Source organism: Dendrobates tinctorius, unplaced genomic scaffold (genome assembly GCF_039654945.1).
Source record: "Dendrobates tinctorius isolate UK_male_01 unplaced genomic scaffold, ASM3965494v1 ptg000362l, whole genome shotgun sequence".
Taxonomy (NCBI): Eukaryota; Metazoa; Chordata; class Amphibia; order Anura; family Dendrobatidae; genus Dendrobates; species Dendrobates tinctorius.
The window spans coordinates 413,409-435,367 of NW_027362028.1; the positions used below are offsets into that span (position 1 = coordinate 413,409).

At 45.1% G+C, this 21,959-nt stretch overlaps 1 protein-coding gene across 3 annotated transcripts in view; it reads right to left on the reverse strand.

Moving 5' to 3' along the window:
• Positions 1 to 21,959, reverse strand: part of RICTOR (RPTOR independent companion of MTOR complex 2) — a 92,266-nt gene that overhangs the window by 57,954 nt on the left and 12,353 nt on the right. For all 3 annotated transcript variants that reach the window (XM_073562643.1, XM_073562640.1, XM_073562642.1), the window contains exons 3-4: positions 15,326 to 15,423; positions 153 to 217 (exon numbers count right to left, since the gene is read on the reverse strand). In XM_073562643.1, coding sequence (XP_073418744.1) covers positions 153 to 217; positions 15,326 to 15,423 — 163 coding nt within the window. The remainder of the gene's footprint in view (positions 1 to 152; positions 218 to 15,325; positions 15,424 to 21,959) is intronic.

Here is a 21,959-nt window from a genome sequence, read left to right on the forward strand (position 1 = left end):
GGCTCTTGCCGATTTTCTGCAGGGCTCACGCGGCATAATGTCATGTGAGCCCAGTGTGACCCGGCGCCGGATTTTGGTGAAATAGTTGTACTTTATATAAATTGTGCAAAACCAACCCCTCCCCCCCCCCACAAAAGAGCCGACCCACTTACCAAATAATTATGTCTTCGTATGTAAAACCTAATTTTTCTTCGCTGTGGCCAACATTGCATAGAAGCTGGAGAGGGAGAAAGAGAAAGGAAAGCATGAAGAAAACAAAAACATAAAAAGAGATGGTAAAACGATTTACGGGAAAAGCAGGATGTTGCACCTGTGTGATCAGTGGTTGCATCAGGAGCAGCGCTCCTATCTACACCTACAATACCAGACGCTGACCATATACAGGAGTGGTCATACACCTATCCTGTATCCTGCTCCTCTGTTCACTTTATGGAAGGTGAACAATTGTGAAGGCGGGGCTTAATCAAAAGGCGGGGCTTCCTGAGGGGAGAGGCTCCTGCTGCAGCCAGGATAGCAGGAGTAAAGGGAAAACATAGCTGATCCTCCCCGAGAAACAGGGAAGAGTTCGGCAGGTAGCAGAATAATATATTCTATATATATATTTTGTGTGTATTTCTGTAGGAGATGCAGGGCTCCACATCGGCTGGACTTTTACTTTCAGATGAGGACTCAGAAAGCAAGTAGCGGTAAAGTGATTATTTCTGCTTTCTTGTAAATGATGGTTAAATGTCTTGTTGAAATTAAATCTGCCCACGCCTCGGGACCTGTGATGTACGGCTAAAAACAACCGCGATCAACAGGAAGCAGAGCGAACGTGAGAAATTCATCACAAGTCAACAGTGATCATCATCACTCGGGGGGGGGGGGGTCGTAGAGTCCACGAGAAAGGTGATAAACGGATGATCGGGGGCGATCTGACAGCAAAAATAGGGGTCCCGTGCTGGTATGAACAGAGAGTGTCTAAGGGAAAGGTGGTCATGCACACGCAGATCATTTCCTAGGGGGAAGGGGTACAAAGGACCCACATATTTTCATGCTCTCCATGGGTCACAGCAGTCAGACCCCCTCTACCAGTGCTGCATCCCCTTTTACTAGACCAGCCACTTACATTTTGGGCAGGAGAGAACTGTGAGGCCGCCCATAGCTGCACGCTTCCCTCTGTCTCCACATTCAGCTTTTGGTCATACAGGACATCGAGACCGGACATAAGGCTGGGGAAAGGGAGCAAACTAACAGACCTCCTCTTATTATACCCAAGACCATCAGGACATACAATATATACAACCACAGATATCCTAAACCAGAAGGTATCAGCTCCTTGATCTACCCTAGACAACCAGGACACAGAGTGGCTTGCAAAAATATTAACCCCTTTGGCTTTTTACCTATTTTATTACATTACAACCTGTGTTAAAATATTTTTGTAATCCGATTTGTGTGTGATGCGTCAGATCTAAAAGGTTTATGGGAAGTTGGTGAAGTGAGAAAATATAGGCAAAAATTTAATTTAAAGGATCAAATAACTAAAAATTGGCATGTGCATATGTATTCACCCTTTTGCTCTGAGGTCCCTAAAAATTTCTGGTGCTAGTAATTCTCTTCATAAGTCCCATGTTTAGTGACGTGTGTGCAATCGAAGTGTCACATTTCTGTCAGTATATACACATTACCTTCTCTGAAAGGCCACAGAGGCTGCAACACCATTAACAAGAGGCACCACTAACCAAACACCACCATGAAGACTAAGGAGATCTCCAAACACTATGAAGGCCAAGGAGATCTCCGAACACCACTATGAAGACAAAGGAAATCTCCAAACACCACCATGAAGGTCAAGGAGATCTCCAAACACCACCATGAATACCAAGGAGATCTCCAAACACCAAGACCACCAAGGAGATCTCCAAACACCAAGAAGACCAAGGAGATCTCCAAACACTATGAAGGCCAAGGAGATCTCCAAACACCACTATGAAGACAAAGGAAATCTCCAAACATCACCATGAAGGTCAAGAAGATCTCCAAACACCACCATGAATACCAAGGAGATCTCCAAACACCAAGACCACCAAGGAGATCTCCAAACACCAAGAAGACCAAGGAGATCTCCAAACACTATGAAGGCCAAGGAGATCTCCAAACACCACTATGAAGACAAAGGAAATCTCCAAACATCACCATGAAGGTCAAGAAGATCTCCAAACACCACCATGAATACCAAGGAGATCTCCAAACACCAAGAAGACCAAGGAGATCTCCAAACACTATGAAGGCCAAGGAGATCTCCAAACACCACTATGAAGACAAAGGAAATCTCCAAACACCACCATGAAGACCAAGGAGATCTCCAACCACCACCATGAAGACCAAGGAGATCTCCAAACACCACCATGAATACCAAGGAGATCTCCAAACACCATGAACACCAAGGAGATCTCCAACACTATGAAGGCCAAGGAGATCTCCAAACACCACTATGAAGACAAAGGAAATCTCCAAACACCACCATGAAGGTCAAGGAGATCTCCAAACACCACCATGAAGACCAAGGAGATCTCCAAACACAATGAAGGCCAAGGAGATCCCCAAACACCACTATGAAGACAAAGGAAATCTCCAAACACCACCATGAAGGTCAAGGAGATCTCCAAACACCACCATGAAGACCAAGGAGATCTCCAAACACCACCATGAAGACCAAGGAGATCTCCAAACACCACCATGAAGACCAAGGAGATCTCCAAACACCACCATGAAGACCAAGGAGATCTCCAAATAAGTCAGGGACAAAGTTGTTGAGAAGTACAAGTCAGGGTTGGGTTATAAAAAAAAATTCCCAATCTCTAATGATCCCCCGAAGCACCATCAAATCCATTATCAAATGGAAAGAGCATGGTACCACAACAAACCAATAGAGTTCATCACCCCCAAGAGCACCACACCCACCGTGAAACATGGTGGTGGTGTTGGCAGCATCATGCTGTGGGGATGTTTTTCAGCAGCAGGAGCAGGGAAAATTATGCGTGCAAAACCTGCTTCAGTCTGCCAGTGATTTGAGACTGGGATGGAGGTTTATCTTCCAAAAAGACAATGACCCAAAGCATACTGCTAAAGCCACACTCGAGTGGTTTAAGGAGACATGTGTGAATGTTCTGAAGTGGCCTAGTTAAAACCCAAACCTTAACCCAATGGAGAATCTGTGGTCAGATGTGAAGATCGCTGTTCACCAGAGGAAACCATCTAACTTGAACGACCTAGAGCAGTTTTGCCTTGAGGAATGGGCAAAAGTCCCAGTGGTGAGATATAAAAAGCTCAGACAGAATTATCCAAAGCGACCTGCGGCCGTAAGTGGTCCAAAAGGAGGCTCTACAAAGTGATGACTTTAGGGTGGTGAATAGTTACGTACACTGAAGTTTTCAGTTATTTTGTTCGATTTGTTGTTTGCTTCACAATAAAGAAAAAAACCAAATGTTCATGAAGTGATGCAAACTCAATAAAACAGTGAAATTCTAGGTTGTGAGGTAGCAAAACACAAAAAATGCCAAGGGGGTGAATAATTACGCAAGCCATTGTAGAATATACACATCACTCATTTATCTATAAGAACCAGCTAACCAGGATTTGTAGTCACCCTTTATTCTACACAAGCAGGAATAAAATACATTCACCCTTGATAAGTTCTAAACCGACAGTTATTAAACCCCAGTTTTACCCTAGACCACCAGGAAATATAATAGATACACCCGTCATACATCATAAACCACTAGGAAGTAATCCCATTTTTACAAGAGATCATCAAGTATTAATCCACTGGAATGCACTAAATACATCTGAGAAAAATACTTAGCGCCTGTCAAGGGGAGTGGACTGGGTATGGACGGCGTCTGAGGTCCTCCGTACTGAATGACGACCTGTGGTTTTGTCAGTGACGGTGCGGTGACTCTTGCACCTTGAATCCGTGCAGTGCTGGACAGTGTCGGCAGCGTCCCGGCCGGGACGCTCGCTTAGACACCTAGGGTAGACTTGATAGGTAGGTGCTCAGCAGCCCATGAGTATTTTTCAGTGTATTTAGCAGGGCTGTGGAGTCGGTAAGCCACAGTTGTGACTCCGACTCCTGGATTTTATCAGGCTCCGACTCCTTCATAAATGGCCAATTCATAACAACAAATTTACTGTTGTAAAATATTAAACATCGTGCTTATTCAGTTTCTCACCATCATATAAGTAATCAGACCACTTAGAGCAAAAACTACATTTATTAGAATACAATTAGAATATAGCAAATAACTTTTATAAACTTTTCTAAACTGTAAGTAAATATGCAATAAACACTTTTATGCAGTTAATAAGAAGAAATCTATAAATTTGTCCTCAGAAAAAGTATTGCCTCTGTTAGATCCTCCTTCATGGATGCCCTCAAATCTGATCTAATTATTTTGAGAGCAGAGAACAACCTCTCTACACTAACTTGTGTTGGTGGCAAAGCAGTAACCACTCGGGCAACATCTCTGACAATGTCAGGATACAGAGGAATCGCTTGTTGCACTGTTATTTTTGATGAACGGTCAAATTTCTCAATTTCTTTTAGTGCACATGAAAAATTCTGCTGAAATGTACTGGCTGTGTTCCTTGATGGGGATGACTCTTCTTCTATGCGGGAACGCTTTGCACGGTCCTTGTGATCCAAATATTTTTCGAAATTAAATTCTTCATCAGTTGATGAGGGTGAAGATGTGGCAGGACGACCAAATTCTTCTTGTTCCTCCTGACTGTTCTGCAACCCTTTCATCCTTACTGCTATTTCAAACAGAGCTTCTTTTCCTTTACTTAGCTGTTGGTCATCTAGAAGAATCCGATGCATTGGGTCTACATAAACAGCTGCCAAAAGAATGTTATTTTGTAATAGTAGCTCCTCTCTCCGTTTCATTGATGTAGCAATGCCACTTGCAATTAACCCTCCTCTTTGGGACAGGCGAAACATCAGGTTCTTCCACTCCTGTAAGAAAATACCTGGAGTTAAGTCCTCTGCTTGCAATTTTTTAGTCACTGTAAATGGGTGCTCCAGCAATTTTTCCAGCTCAGTCACCTGATTCCACTGACTTTCATTTAGCGTCAGTTGAGGGTTAGCCATGTCTACAAGAAAGGTTTTCAGTTCAACCAAGCGCTGAATCATTAAGTAAGTACTGCCCCATCGTGTGGCTTGATCAATAATTGCCCCTTTTCCAGCACGTCTCTTCAAAATTGAGTCAACTTTAGGGGTTCTGGCAACAGTAGCCAATTTTCTCACCTTGCCAATCAGTGCAGCAGCATGTCCTTCTTGCAGACTGTCTCTTATAGCCAGCTGTAGCGTATGCACAACACAGCGCATGTGATGAATGAAAGAACATATTGACACAGTTTCAACAAGATCATCTAAACTATCATGTTGCTGTTCATCTGAAGCAACTTCAGTTTGCTCCTCAGTTACAATACTGTGTTCCTCTATTTCAAACATTTCTGTGTCTGTGGACCCAGAATGTTCTTCTAGCTGCTGGTCACCATCATTACTCTCATTCATTAGCTTAATAGTACTTATCATATTTGAAGCATTGTCAGTTACGACAGAACTTGCTCTTTTTTAAGTTCATGGTCTTGTAGAACCTTTTCCACCAAGACCTGGAGAAACTCACTGGTGTGATGAGCTTTGGTGTCTTTTACTGCCAATGTCTTGGTAACTATTTCATTTTTGTCACAAACAAATCGGACATTGATGGCAAAATAGTTCACTCTGTGATGTGTGCAGGCATCCATTTTAAGAAACAGAAAGCGTCCCTTGAGAGTTTTTTTAAGTTCTTCCTTTTGTTTAAAAGCTTCTTCGATTACTAATTTTCTAATACTCTCTCTCTCTCTCTCTCCAGAGAAACACCAAGCTTGCGGGCCATTTCCCCATTCAGACACATAAAAGCTGGTCGTGAAAATAATGAAATAGGCACACTATCCTTTACAACAAGCTCTATGATCTGTTTTTTAAATGTATCTACTCTCATTGTCACAGTAACTTTGTCACTGACAAAATATCTTGCAACTGATGGCTGCAAAGTTCTCTGCTCCTTTGTTTGGCTGGAAGAGCTGGGCACTGGTTCATTGGTTTGGATGCAGTCTTTCCCATCCACTGCTTTCAGTACTTCTGGATGAAAGCGCTGTAAATGTCTCTTTAGATTAGAAGCTCTGGTAGGAGCATTTTTATCTTTGCCTGAATATGCACTCATCTTGGCTTCACAGCATTTGTTTTCGTCTGGATCATTTGTCATACACTGACAGACATAATGTTTTCTATCTTGAGTGATGGTGAAATGTTCAAATACAGCTGATTTAATGTGATGCTTCTTTGACATTCTCAGGTTTTTAATTCTGCATTCACAATCCAAATGACAATTGTTTTTTCCTAAAAACAATTGTACAAAATTATTGCCAGGTCGTACAACTGATATAGTGGTCAGTAATACTGTTATTATTCCTCATGTACTCACAGTTAACTGATGCAAAGTTTGTTGAAAGGATAATACTTCTTACAGTCTTCCTCTTCTGAGTAGCAGGCAGCTGTGAGATGCTTGGAAGACGCACACCTAGTATGATCTAGTCTAGAAGAGGAGCTTTACTACTAAGAATTTGCAACACATTTTCACTTTCAGTTTCATACATTGTAAGTAGGGGGGTTGGGGCAGCATGAGGTTAACCAAGTATAAGATTAGATAAGGGCAGTGGAGAACAGTGACACACAAGAAGTAAGAAATGTCTCTATCTCCAGCAGAACTGCTTATCACTGTTGTTCATAGTTTGATAGAACATATATATTTGAGTAACATTTATAAAATTCATATGAAAGTTCAATTGATAGAACATATATATTTGAGTAACATTTATAAAATTCATATGAAAGTTCAATTATGAAATATTAATACATTTTTTTTTTAAAGCTGGAGTCGGAGTCGGTACATTTCTACCGACTCCAACTCCGACTCCACAGCCCTGGTATTTAGCACATATCATCGTTATTTTCCAGTTATTACAGTATATCACGCACGAGAGCAGGAGGGTGCGTCAGTATATGCAGCTTTAACACCGCTCTTTAGGGGCAGCCTTAGGGCACATTTGCCATAAGTAGTTACCCACCCTGTTATCTTTGACCACGAGGTATGTACCCTATACTCTTTTCTAATGTCCTATAACCCAGTTATTAACCCACATTTTTACACTATTGAACCAGGAAATATCAGATGAACGCTCCTTTGTTCTCTAGACCACGGGAACTAGTAATACAACCACTACCCTAGACCACGGGAATTAGTAACACAACCATTACCCTAGACCACTGGAACTAGTAACACAACCACTACCCTAGACCACGGGAACTAGCAACACAACCACTACCCTAGACCACGGGAACTAGAAACACAACCACTACCCTAGACCACGGGAATTAGTAACACAACCACTACCCTAGACCATGGGAACTAGCAACACAACCACTACCCTAGACCACTGGAACTAGTAACACAACCACTACCCTAGACCACGGGAACTAGCAACACAACCGCTACCCTAGACCATGGGAATTAGTAACACAACCATTACCCTAGACCACTGGAACTAGTAACACAACCACTACCCTAGACTAGGGAACTAGTAACCCCTCCACTACCCTAGACCACGTGAACTAGCAACACAACCGCTACCCTAGACCAAGGGAACTAACAACACAACCACTACCCTAGACCACAGGTATCAGTAACACAACCACTACCCTAGACCACGGGAACTAGTAACACAACCACTACCCTAGACCACGGGAACAAGTAACACAACCACTACCCTAGACCACGGGAACAAGTGACACAAACCCCTCCACTACCCTAGACCACCACGACTAGAATCAGTGACGTTAAACCCTCCGCTAGCCTAGACCACCAAAACTAGTGACACTAACCCATCCACTAGCCTAGACTATGAGAACTGGTGATGTTAACCCCTTTTTTACACTAGACCACCAGGTACATTTTAATTGGTAGAGTGTTTTTCTTATCTTCTGGGCACCCTAAGGTCCGCCATACACATTACAGGCTGTTGGCCAATTTATCGTCTGCCGGGCAACCTTCTCGACCAAGTGTTCTGTGCTCTCCATGAGAACACTGATCTGTGGGATACAACGTGATAGGCAGTCAGAAATCTGACATGTCGAATACATATTTTTCCCCAACTATAAATTATCCAAAGCTCCATATTGTCGGACTTGGCCCACATTATAAAGGCAGCTTACTCCCATTCATTCCTGAGATTATTGACCCTATACACCAGGAGACAGACAAACAAAAAACAAGGGCAAATAAATCTAGGAGATAAGATCAGCTCCTCTCCAGGACGGTGCACGGCCCCAGGGTCCACGTAGTACATCCTGGAAGTCATCACAAATAATAAGTAACTCAGCTACCGGCAACAGCCGCTGAAAGTCTTCTCAGCGTCTTGTGATCAAGCAATTACATTCGCCCGCCAAGGAAAGTGAATGAAGGGCAAAGTCAGAGAAACTCCAGGAAACTCATGAGGACGCTCCGGCCACGTCTAGGCCTCCTGACCGACAACTGAACAGCAAAAATGCCTGCAATACAGCAGCAAAATCAGACAAACAGGCCTGAGGTCACCTGGGGATATTAAAAAAAAATGTTCCCAAGCTGAACAGTGTATTAAAAAGAAAAGAAAACAAAGAAGAAACCATAAAACCAAATTAAAAAAAATAACTGAGTGCAGTTCTCCACAGAGAGGCAGAAGCGCACAACCGAGTGCAGTTCTCCACAGAGAGGCAGAAGCGCAGAACTGAGTGCAGTTCTCCACAGAGAGGCAGAAGCGCACAACTGAGTGCAGTTCTCCACAGAGAGGCAGAAGCGCACAACTGAGTGCAGTTCTCCACAGAGAGGCAGAAGCGCACATCTGAGTGCAGTTCTCAGAGAAGCGCATAACTGAGTGCAGTTCTCCTCAGAGAAGCAGAAGCGCACGAGTGCAGTTCTCAGAGAAGCGCATAACTGAGTGCAGTTCTCCTCAGAGAAGAGGAAGCGCACAACTGAGTGCAGTTCTCCACAGAGAAGCAGACGCGCACAACTGAGTGCAGTTCTCCACAGAGAAGCAGAAGCGCACAACTGAGTGCAGTTCTCCACAGAGAAGCAGAAGCGCACAACTGAGTGCAGTTCTCCACAGAGAGGCAGAAGCGCACAACTGAGTGCAGTTCTCAGAGAAGCGCATAACTGAGTGCAGTTCTCCTCAAAGAAGCAGAAGCGCACGAGTGCAGTTCTCAGAGAAGCGCATAACTGAGTGCAGTTCTCCTCAGAGAAGAGGAAGCGCACAACTGAGTGCAGTTCTCCACAGAGAAGCAGAAGCGCACAACTGAGTGCAGTTCTCCACAGAGAAGCAGAAGCGCACAACTGAGTGCAGTTCTCCACAGAGAAGCAGAAGCGCACAACTGAGTGCAGTTCTCCACAGAGAAGCAGAAGCGCACAACTGAGTGCAGTTCTCCACAGAGAAGCAGAAGCGCACAACTGAGTGCAGTTCTCCACAGAGAAGCAGAAGCGCACAACTGAGTGCAGTTCTCCACAGAGAAGCAGAAGCGCACAACTGAGTGCAGTTCTCCACAGAGAAGCGCATAACTGAGTGCAGTTCTCCTCAGAGAAGCAGAAGCGCACGAGTGCAGTTCTCAGAGAAGCGCATAACTGAGTGCAGTTCTCCTCAGAGAAGAGGAAGCGCACAACTGAGTGCAGTTCTCCTCAGAGAAGCAGAAGCACACAACTGAGTGCAGTTCTCAGAGGAGCAGAAGCGCACAACTGAGTGCAGTTCACAGAGGAGCAGAAGCACACAACTGAGTGCAGTTCTCAGAGGAGCAGAAGCACACAACTGAGTGCAGTTCTCAGAGGAGCAGAAGCGCACAACTGAGTGTAGTTCACAGAGGAGCAGAAGCACACAACTGAGTGCAGTTCTCAGAGGAGCAGAAGCACACAACTGAGTGCAGTTCTCAGAGGAGCAGAAGCGCACAACTGAGTGCAGTTCACAGAGGAGCAGAAGCACACAACTGAGTGCAGTTCTCAGAGGAGCAGAAGTGCACAACTGAGTGCAGTTCTCAGAGGAGCAGAAGCGCACAACTGAGTGCAGTTCTCAGAGGAGCAGAAGCACACAACTGAGTGCAGTTCTCAGAGGAGCAGAAGCACACAACTGAGTGCAGTTCTCAGAGGAGCAGAAGCGCACAACTGAGTGCAGTTCACAGAGGAGCAGAAGCACACAACTGAGTGCAGATCTCAGAGGAGCAGAAGCACACAACTGAGTGCAGTTCTCAGAGGAGCAGAAGCGCACAACTGAGTGCAGTTCACAGAGGAGCAGAAGCACACAACTGAGTGCAGTTCTCAGAGGAGCAGAAGCACACAACTGAGTGCAGTTCTCAGAGGAGCAGAAGCGCACAACTGAGTGCAGTTCACAGAGGAGCAGAAGCACACAACTGAGTGCAGTTCTCAGAGGAGCAGAAGTGCACAACTGAGTGCAGTTCTCAGAGGAGCAGAAGCACACAACTGAGTGCAGATCTCAGAGGAGCAGAAGCACACAACTGAGTGCAGTTCTCAGAGGAGCAGAAGCGCACAACTGAGTGCAGTTCACAGAGGAGCAGAAGCACACAACTGAGTGCAGTTCACAGAGGAGCAGAAGTGCACAACTGAGTGCAGTTCTGGGATTCTTCTGAATTAACTGAAGACGTACCTTCAATGGAGGAATGCAACACTAGTTGAGCACTTCTGCCCCTTTAAGAAATCGATAGGAATAATGGTGCTCAGATCGTCACCGATCGAAAACTTTCACCATTTCTAAATAACTTGTCAACCTGTTATTTATTTTTCCATTTTGAGGAGCTGCTCTTATCTCAGACACACAGGGACATCTCCATCCAGGCTCCTGAAACAGGAGATGGGGCAACAGAGAAAGTAAAGCATGTCTGATATAGGCTGGATCTGCAAAATTAATGAGGGATACAGAAATAGCAGAGCAGACTGTGGAACTCGCTTTCTCTGAAGTTGGGCCTAATTCAGATGTCCGTGTTTTTCACGGACAGAACACGCGACCGACATAGATTGTGTTTTCCACTTCCCCCCAAAAAGTGGGAAGAAGTGGGAAGAAGTCCACTTTTGATCTGATTTGCAGATTGAAATCTTTCATGTCTATTCTTTATTGTATAATGGGTAGGAGACGCCTGGAATTTTGTTTTTTCTTTTTTAAACTAATATTAAGAAAAATGGACGCCGCATTGATTGTGATGGACATAAGGGCGAAAAGGAAACTGGATCCAGCGAGCTGGTGGAAATAGGTCTTTTTCCCTCTAAAACCAACCACTCTGCAGCACTTTTGGCTGAAGCTGAACTGCCCGGGCCTCATGATTGACAGATGCCAAGGGATGTGACGGTGGCTGCACGTCGACCTCTCGTCAAGCTGCAATTCAATAATTGCTTCAGAAATGACTGAACCTGACAACTGCCGACCGCTGCGGCCTCCCGTCCGCTCCCCGACATCCGTCACTTTATCCGCTCGGCCGGAAACTGATTTTATTTCTTATTAAATTGCGAGAAGAAACGTGAAGCAACAGGGAAGGCGAAAGCTCTGTGTGGTGGGATGTAACCATCAGCACAAAGATATGATATCTCTGGCGCGGAGAGCGTTCCCCTTCTTTCGTGAAACTTTAGAAAACCGGCTATGAGGCAACAAAAAAAAATTATATAGGGATAGTATTGATACCTAAGCCTTCTAGTTGACTTGACACTCCTCCCCATTCACCCCTCCATTAGTATTTTTCGACACACCGTTTGAATCTGTGCAGAGGCTGCTGTAATCACATGACAATTAGCAAGCCAGTTACTTCTACACAAACTGCTGCTGGAAAATTTGATAAAACAGTCCGCTAAAATTACTTCCTACTCCTACCCATTCCAACATAAGTACGTTCTTACACACTACTTTCGTCAGTGCAGAGGCTGCTGTAATCACATAACCATTAGCTAGCCAGTTACTTGTACAGTACAGACAGATGTAACAGTCTGTTAAAATTGCTGATGAGCAAGTATACTCGTTGCTCGAGCATGCTCAGGCGATTTCCTAGTATTTTGGCGTGCTCGGAGATTTAGTTTGTCGTCGTAGCTGCATGATTGGCGGCTGCTAGACAGCCTGAATACTTGTGGGGGGTTGCCTGTTAGGAAATCCCATCATATATTCAGGCTGTCTAGCGGCCGCAAATCATGCAGCTACGGCGACAAACTAAATCTCCGAGCACATCCAAATACTCGGGAGATCGCCCGAGCATGCTCAGGAAATCTTGAGCAATGAGTAGACTTGCTCATCACTACTTCCTACTCCTAACCATTCCAATATTAGTACATTCTTATACACTACTTGAATCAGTTCAGAGGCTGCTGTAATCACATGACAATTAGCTAGCCAGTTACTTGTACACAGACTGCTGATGGCAATTTTTATGTAACCTACCAGTCAAAATTACTTCCTACTCCTTCCCATTCCCCAATTAGTGCATTTCTATATACCACTTAAATTAGTGCAGAGGCTGCTGTAATCACACGACCATTGGCTAGCCAGCTCCTTGTACACAGACTGCTTTTGATCAATTTGATATAACAGTCTGTTAAAATTACGTCCTACTCCTACCCATACCAATATTAGTACATTCCTATACACCAATTAAACCAGTGCCGACGCTGCTGTAATCACATGACCATTAGTTAGCCAGTTTCTTGTATACTGCTGCTGACACGTTTGATAAAACAGTTCACTAAAATTACTTCCTACGCCTTGCCATTCCCCAGTTAGCGTATTCTTATACACCATTTGATTCGGTGGAAAAACTGCTGTAAAATCAGGAAAAATGTCCCGCGCAATGGTTATAAATTTCAGCTATGACGTAAGATTTGTTTCAAAGGACATTAAAATTAAAAAGAAAACAAACTATTGGCAACTTTGATGATTAAGCAGTCTGTGAAAATCACTTTCCACTCTCTCTAATTTTCCTGTTAGCACATTCCTCTCCACTACTTGAATCGGTGCAGAGGCTGCTGGAATCACAGGACTTTAGTGTTAACGAGTTCCTTGCACATTCAATAGAGTTCAAAGCAGATGATGTCACGATGGAAAAACGTCCAACAATAGCTAGAAACTTTCTTAACACTGCAAGATTGAACTAAATCAATTCGCAGAACCCTGGTCCAGTGGCCCGGTCACTATTCCATAGCAACTGGCTGGGAGCCCAGTGAATTGTTTCCTACCTGACACCATCACACACTCCACCTTTGATTAGCCAGGCTGGCACAATGCTAGCCAGCAGGAGGCGGTTCACAGGGATCCCATCTGGTGTGAATGTGAAGACTGTAGACAGTCAAGGACGTGTCAGCAGCGGTCACATGACACCACCGCTAAAAGATGCACCAGAAGGCTACGCGGAGTCATGGAGCCAGTCCGGCAGGTGAGAATTTTTAATTTTACCACCATCATTTGCCCATTTAGAACAACCCCTTTAAGAAGGAAAGTGCTTCAGCTTCTATTTACCAAACTGCAATTAGTTCTATTGAGAAGAGCAGACTCTGCATCTGTAAATGGAATGGCAAGAAAAAAAATCTTGTGCCGCAGATATTGGCAAAACCGCAAGTAACAGTAATGTGTGCACTCGACACTAGGAGACTGATGGGCAAGAAGCGAGCAAGAGACGCGTCTCCTTATATAAAGGACAATATCTTCATACAAGACCACGGAAGCCACAGACTCGGAATATACAAGGCAATGACGCCGGGAGATGGAGGCTCAAACACGGCAGAACAGAGCCGCACAGGTCCCTCTGCCAGGAAATGTTACAGCTGAGGTGTATGATGAAGTTCTTCAGCAGCCGAGGTGTATGATGAGGTTCTGCAGCAGCCGAGGTGTATGATGAGGTTCTGCAGCAGCCGAGGTGTATGATGAGGTTCTGCAGCAGCTGAGGTGTATGATGAGGTTCTGCAGCAGCTGAAGTGTATGATGAGGTTCTGCAGCAGCCGAGGTGTATGATGAGGTTCTGCAGCAGCCGAGGTGTATGATGAGGTTCTGCAGCAGCCGAGGTGTATGATGAGGTTCTGCAGCAGCTGAAGTGTATGATGAGGTTCTGCAGCAGCTGAGGTGTATGATGAGGTTCTGCATCAGCCGAGGTGTATGATGAGATTCTGCAGCAGTTGAGGTGTATTATGAGGTTCTGCAGCAGCTGAGGTGTATTATGAGGTTCTGCAGCAGCTGAGGTGTATGATGAGGTTCAGTGTATGATGAGGTTCTGCTGCAGCTGAGGTGTATGATGAGGTTCTGCAGCAGCTGAGGTGTATGATGAGGTTCTGCATCAGCCGAGGTGTATGATGAGATTCTGCAGCAGTTGAGGTGTATTATGAGGTTCTGCAGCAGCTGAGGTGTATTATGAGGTTCTGCAGCAGCTGAGGTGTATGATGAGGTTCAGTGTATGATGAGGTTCTGCTGCAGCTGAGGTGTATGATGAGGTTCTGCAGCAGCTGAGGTGTATTATGAGGTTCAGTGTATGATGTTGACTTTCTGCTGCAGCTGAGGTGTATGATGAGGTTCTGCTGCAGCCGAGGTGTATTATGAGGTTCTGCAGCAGCTGAGGTGTATTATGAGGTTCAGTGTATGATGAGGTTCTGCTGCAGCTGAGGTGCATGATGAGGTTCTGCTGCAGCCGAGGTGTATGATGAGGTTCTGCTGCAGCTGAGGTGTATGATGAGGTTCTGCTGCAGCCGAGGTGTATGATGAGGTTCTGCTGCAGCCGAGGTGTATGAGGTTCTGCAGCAGCTGAGGTGTATTATGAGGTTCAGTGTATGATGAGGTTCTGCAGCAGCCGAGGTGTATGATGAGGTTCTGCAGCAGCTGAGGTGTATTATGAGGTTCAGTGTATGATGAGGTTCTGCTGCAGCCGAGGTGTATTATGAGGCTCAGTGTATGATGAGGTTCTGCAGCAGCCGAGGTGTATGATGAGGTTCTGCTGCAGATGAGGTGTATTATGAGGTTCAGTGTATGATGAGGTTCTGCTGCAGCTGAGGTGTATGATGAGGAGGGAGCACTAGATGTTACACTGGGAGAACACGTATAACAGGGCCTTTGTGTGACCAGTGATAAGCGGCGCCCATGCAGAGATGCTCATCTGTCTGAGCCGTCAGGTTGTGGCATCGGGAGGGGACGATCATACGTATATTACGTGGCCGGGTTATCACCGTTCATTAGACAGAAGATGAGCTCTTACCTTAATGAAGTTGTTCAGGTGACCCAACTTGCGCATGTTAGAAACTCCATGAAGTTTGGCCACATTTTGTAAAATTTCTCTAAGGTTGTCATTCGGTTCTGAGTAAGAAAAAAAAAACAAAAAACAAACATAAAAGGAGTGAATAACCGAACCCTCAGAGCAGAACTATGGACCCCCAGAGCAGGCACCCGGACCCTAGAGAAGACCTATGGACCCCCAGAGCAGGCACCCGGACCCTAGAGAAGACCTATGGACCCCCAGAGCAGGCACCCGGACCCCAGAGAATACCTATGGACCCCCAGAGCAGGCACCCGGACCCCAGAGAATACCTATGGACCCCCAGAGCAGGCACCCGGACCCCAGAGAAGACCTATGGACCCCCAGAGCAGGCACCCGGACCCCAGAGAAGACCTATGGACCCCCAGAGCAGGCACCCAGACCCCAGAGAAGACCTATGGACCCCCAGAGCAGGCACCCAGACCCCAGAGAAGACCTATGGACCCCCAGAGCAGGCACCCGAACCCCAGAGCAGACCTATGGACCCCCAGAGCAGGCACCCAGACCCCAGAGCAGACCTATGGACCCCCAGAGCAGGCACCAGGACCCCAGAGAAGACCTATGGACCCCCAAAGCAGGCACCCGGACCCAAGAGAAGACCTATGGACCCCCAGAGCAGGCACCCGGACCCCAGAGCAGACGCGCTCTTGCTGTGTGACACACTGCCACCGATGTGACTTGCTTACTGCAGGGCGAGTTGAACTTTATATTTCTACCATGTTAAGGAGTTTAAAAACATCCTAAAAAGAGGATTACAAAACAAAACCCCATAACCTCCAGCCACCGGGCGTCGGATCCTGTGCTCCATGCCGGGCAGCACTTTCTTTTATCTGGCCTGCAGCGGTCACAACGATGATGTTGCATCAGGCCGACTAACCAAAAGAACAGTCATATTTCCTCTTCTTTCAGCAAGAGTTTACAGCAGTTTCTTTATCATCAGAGGCAGGATTAAAATGTCAGGTAACACCTCTATACACAGCTGATCCATCAGTCACAATAGGAGAAGTCACAGCTCACCTCCTCCCATTACAATAACCTTTCACACACACATTAAATGCTTCAATACAAAACACAGGCTAAGTGTCAATTGCTGCTCATTTACATGTAAATTTCCTGAAAAAAAACAGGAACCTAAAAATCTAAAAAAAAAAATAAAAATAAAAAATAAATCCTGGTATGAACAGAGCGAGGTGACTAGACGCATTGCTAGGACCATCATCCTCCCTCCACATTGCTACTTGTGTCACGATCCACTATATTGAGAGACTGCATCTGGTTTAGATCCAAAATGCATTTTTTGTTGCGCCTTTTCCCGTGCAGAAAAAAAAAACGCAGCATTTTACAGCAGAAGCAAAATTAACGAGATTTCTAAACGGTCATTCCCAACACAGCTCCAGAGACGGGATCTCTTCTCACTCAGGTAGAATGGACCGACCTAGGCACGCAAGCTAACAGTACGACGCGCGCGCCAGGGTTGTCTTTCTGGAAGTCTCACTAATTATGGGATGTGATCATCTTTTAAAAGATTCGGATTATGGAAAGAATTACAAAAATAGTACACAATGTGTGTAGTGGCCGCTCTCAGGTACTACAGCTCCGCTCCAACTGGCCGCGGCATCAGGTATCAGCTGATAGGTGGTGAAGGTGTCAGACTTCCATAAATCCAATACTGATGACCAGTCCTAATAGGTCAGTCACTTGCTTAAAAAAAATCCCTGAGCTCTCCTGATTCTTCCGCTGTTTTCAGTTTTGTGCTGCGTCGCTCCATTGCAGAGATATTCACATTTGTGTCTTCCGGAGCGCAGCATGTGAAATGTCCGCTTGTAGTGCAACTGCGCGTTTCTTCAGTCCTCTCTGGGAGTGTGTGCTTTCAGCCTTCCCTCTTGGACTCTGCCAATCACAGCTCAGAAGAGTCTGAAGCTGACCAACTACAGAGCTGTAATTGGCAGAGTCTGGAAGGGAGGAGTGAAAGGATAAGCCCTCAGAGAAGACTGAAAAAAAACGAGCAGTTGCACTACAATCAGAGATTTCACATGCTGCGGTCCAGAAGAAATGAATGGGAATATCTCCGTGACGGAGCGACGCAACGGAAAACAGCGTCAGAATCCGGAAAGCTCAGGAAATTATACAAGCTATATAACGCAATATTTTTGAGCAACTGACAAGTTTCCTTTAAGTCGGAATTACTGTATGATCCTTTCATATGTCATCCGTATCAGTCCAGAATTAAAAAAATGCATCCTGTACTGTAACTTTATGGAAATAACAACCGAACATGTGAACAGAGCCTGAGGCTCTACTACTGCTCAAGTCTTTTATCGGCAACATTAGATATTGTGCTATCCTTGCCGCTAAAACCAGCAAACCACAGGTATACCCCCCCCCGCCTATTTACAGGAAGACATGGCACAATGAGCCTGGCAGAGCCGCACAAAGCAGAGTCACATCAGCCGCAGCCACCTACAAAACCTCAATACCCCATCTAGTGCTGCGGCCTCACAGACGCCGAGAGGCTGCAAATCCTCCGACTGCGATCTCTAAGAACAACATTTCTTAGTCACTAATGCAAATGAGGAGCAGCCACATAACAAAACCTCAACGCGGGCTGCATGACGGGGGCCATTCCTGGAGAGGAGCCGAAGCCCGAGTCACACGAGGCAGGTAACAGAGGCGAGGACACCCCACACGCCATAGACTCGCCCAAGTGTTGCCTGCAACAGTATCGGATACGAGAAGCGCGACCACGCTGCATGGTCGAACCGTCAGTCAAGCATTAGTGCATTAAACCCATGCAAGAAGGATGCAGGGGAGCAGGGTGCTCCTGAAGAGGAGACAGAAGGAACACCAAATAAAGGGTATAAAAAAACATGTATCCCCCTAATTTCCCTCCACCTCTGATGCTATTCTCTCATGTTGCAATGAACACTGTAGTCGCTGTAAGGCGCCCGGCTGCGGCAGGAGCGCTCCCCCCATTTCTGTCGACACCACTGGGCGACACTCCCCTGATTTGCAGGGTTTCTACAAGGCTTTTTTTTTTCCAATTACAGGGAGCCTGACAGCTGATGCCTGCTGCCCTGATCTATGGACTGGAAAGTCGGAAACAAATTCCAAGTGTCGTAAAATAGCAACAACAAAAAATGCAATTCTGCTCATTTATTATTTATTTGCCATGTTCATTATACGGTAAAAGTGACCTGGAAATATAATTCTACAGGGCAGTACAATTACACATATACCAAACATGTCTGATACTTCCTCCTCCTGTACAATGACTGATGACACCTCTATATACAGTAGATAACACAGGATCCACTATTCACAGTAGGTGATGTCACAGCTCACTTCCTCCTCCTCCTGTACAATGACTGATGACACCTCTATATACAGTAGATAACACAGGATCCACCATTCACAGTAGGTGATGTCACAGCTCACTTCCTCCTCCTCCTGTACAATGACTGATGACACCTCTATATACAGTAGCTAACACAGGATCCATCATTCATAATAGGTGATGTCACAGCTCACTTCCTCCTCCTCCTGTACAATGACTGATAACACCTCTATATACAGTAGATAACACAGGATTCATCATTCACAATAGGTGATGTCACAGCTCACCTCCTCCTCTTGTACAATGACTGATAACACCTCTATATACAGTAGATAACACAGGATTCACCATTCACAATAGGTGATGTCACAGCTCACCTCCTCCTGTACAATGACTGATAACACCTCTATATACAGTAGATAACACAGGATTCACCATTCACAATAGGTGATGTCACAGCTCACCTCCTCCTGTACAATGACTGATAACACCTCTATATACAGTAGATAACACAGGATCCATCATTCAAAATAGGTGATGTCACAGCTCACCTCATCCGCCTGTACAATGACTGATAACACCTCTATATACAGTAGATAACACAGGATCCATCATTCACAATAAGTGATGTCACAGCTCACCTCCTCCTCCTGTACAATGACTGATAACACCTCTATGTACAGTAGATAACACAGGATCCACCACTCACAATAGGTGATGTCACAGCTAACCTCCTCCTCCTCCTGTACAATGATTACATTGTATAACAAGTTATATAAAGAAAAGACCCCATTACTGGAGATCTGCAAGCCCCCTCCGATGCTGATACAAGGGTCTTGTGCACAGTACCATTCAATGTCTGGAAGGCTTCCTGATATCCTGACGATGATCAGCTCTGTATCTGTACATTATAGGTTTGGGTTTTTTTGCTGTGGATTTGTTAATTGCATTCCACAGTGTGATGTGCGGCCCGCGATGCTCTCCCCGGGGAATATCTCTGTAATAGGACATTAAAACACCTACACAGCACCGCTCAGGGCAAAAACTGCACCACCTCTAGCAGAGATCAGGCCAAGTGCATACTGCGTCTGTGCAGCTCACGTACGGTATACAGCAGGGGCTTCTCCAGACCTTTACCATAACATGCCCATTGCCAACATTCACTAGACCAGGGAGACATTCTGCCAAGGGCCATTCGTATATTTATACCATCGTTCCCGGCCGCACAACATTATCAACCTAAAAATTATCCTTCTATATAAGGTACATCACACACAAGAGCCTACAACTGCTATATTTACACATACTTCGCATAGGAGACCCCGAGACTGCTTTATATACACACACACACATCACATAGGAGACACCGAGACTGCTGTATATACACACATCACATAGGAGTCCCAAGACTGCTGTATATACACATCACATAGGAGACCTCAAGACTGCTTATATACACACACATCACATAGGAGTCACCGAAACTGCTGTATAAACACACACACATCACATAGGAGACACCGAGACTAATGTATATACACACACATGGCATAGGAGACCTCAAGACTGCTTATATACACACACATCACATAGGAGACACCGAGACTGCTGTATATACAAACACATCACATAGGAGACACTGAGACTACTATATATACACAAACATCACATAGGAGACACCGAAACTTAGTGTTCTAATTTAAATGAAACTGCTTTATTCTGGATACTACCTAGTACTTCACTTTGAAAGAGTGGCTTGCAAAAGTATTCATCGCCTTGGCTTTGTAACTATTTTGTGACATTATAACCTGTGTAAATATTTTTCTAATCCAATTGGAGTGTGATGCATTACCACTAAATAGTCTAAGTTGGTGAAGTGAGGAAAACATAGGCATTAAATTTATGGGATCAAAAAATAAAAAAATGCAAGCGCATATGTGCTTATCCCTTTTCCTGAGAAGCTCCTAAAAATTTCTGAAGAAAGCAATTCCCTTCATAAGTCCCATGCATAGTGACAGGACGTCCCGTGTGTGCAATCTAAGTGTCACATGTCTGTCAGTATATACACTTTACCTTTCCTGAAAGGGCACAGAGGCTGCAACACCATTAACAAGAGGCACCACTAACCAAACACCATGAAGACCAAGCTGATCTCCAAAACACCACCATGAAGACCAAGCTGATCTCCAAAACACCACCATGAAGACCAAGCTGATCTCCAAAACACCACCATGAAGACCAAGCTGATCTCCAAAACACCACCATGAAGACCAAGCTGATCACCAAAACACCACCATGAAGAGCAAGCTGATCTCCAAAACACCACCATGAAGAGCAAGCTGATCTCCAAAACACCACCATGAAGAGCAAGCTGATCTCTAAAACACCACCATGAAGACCAAGCTGATCGCCAAACAAAATTGGACAAAGTTGGTGAGAAGCACAAGTCAGTGTTGGGTTATAAAAAAAATGGCAACCTCTGAAGATCTCCTGGAGCACCATCAAATCTATTTTCATCAAATGGAAAGAACATGGCACCACAACAAATCTGCCAAGACAGAGTCACTCAACAAAACTCTAAACCTGGGCAAATAGGGCAATAATCAGAGAGGCAGCACACAGACCAAAGATAACCCTGAAGGAGCTGCAGAGTTCCCAAGCAGAGACTGGAGTATCTGTCCATAAGACCTCGATAAGCCGTACACTCCATAGTGGTGGCCTTTATGGAAGAGTGGGCAGAAAAAAATCCTTTACTTACACACAAAAATTGTACGGCTTGTTTTGAGTTTGCCAAAAGACACGTGGGAGACTCCCCAAATATATGGAGGAAGGTGCTGTGATCAGATGTAACCAAAACGGGCAGCACGGTGGCTCAGTGGTTAGCGCTGCAGCCTTGCAGAACTGGAGTCCTGGGTTCGAGTCCCACCAAGGACAACATCTGCAAGGAGTTTGTATGTTCTCCCCGTGTTTGCGTGGGTTTCCTCCGGGCACTCCGGTTTCCTCCCACACTCCAAAAAAACATACTGATAGGGAATTTAGATTGTGAGCCCCATCAGGGACAGTGATGAAAATATGTGCAAACTGTAAAGCGCTGCGGAATATGTTAGCGCTATATAAAAATAAAGTATTATTATTATTTATTATTATTATTATTAAAATTTTACTTTTTGGCCACCGAGGTGAACACTATGTCTGACGCCAGACCAACATAGCTCATCACCCCAAGAACATCATCCCCTTAGT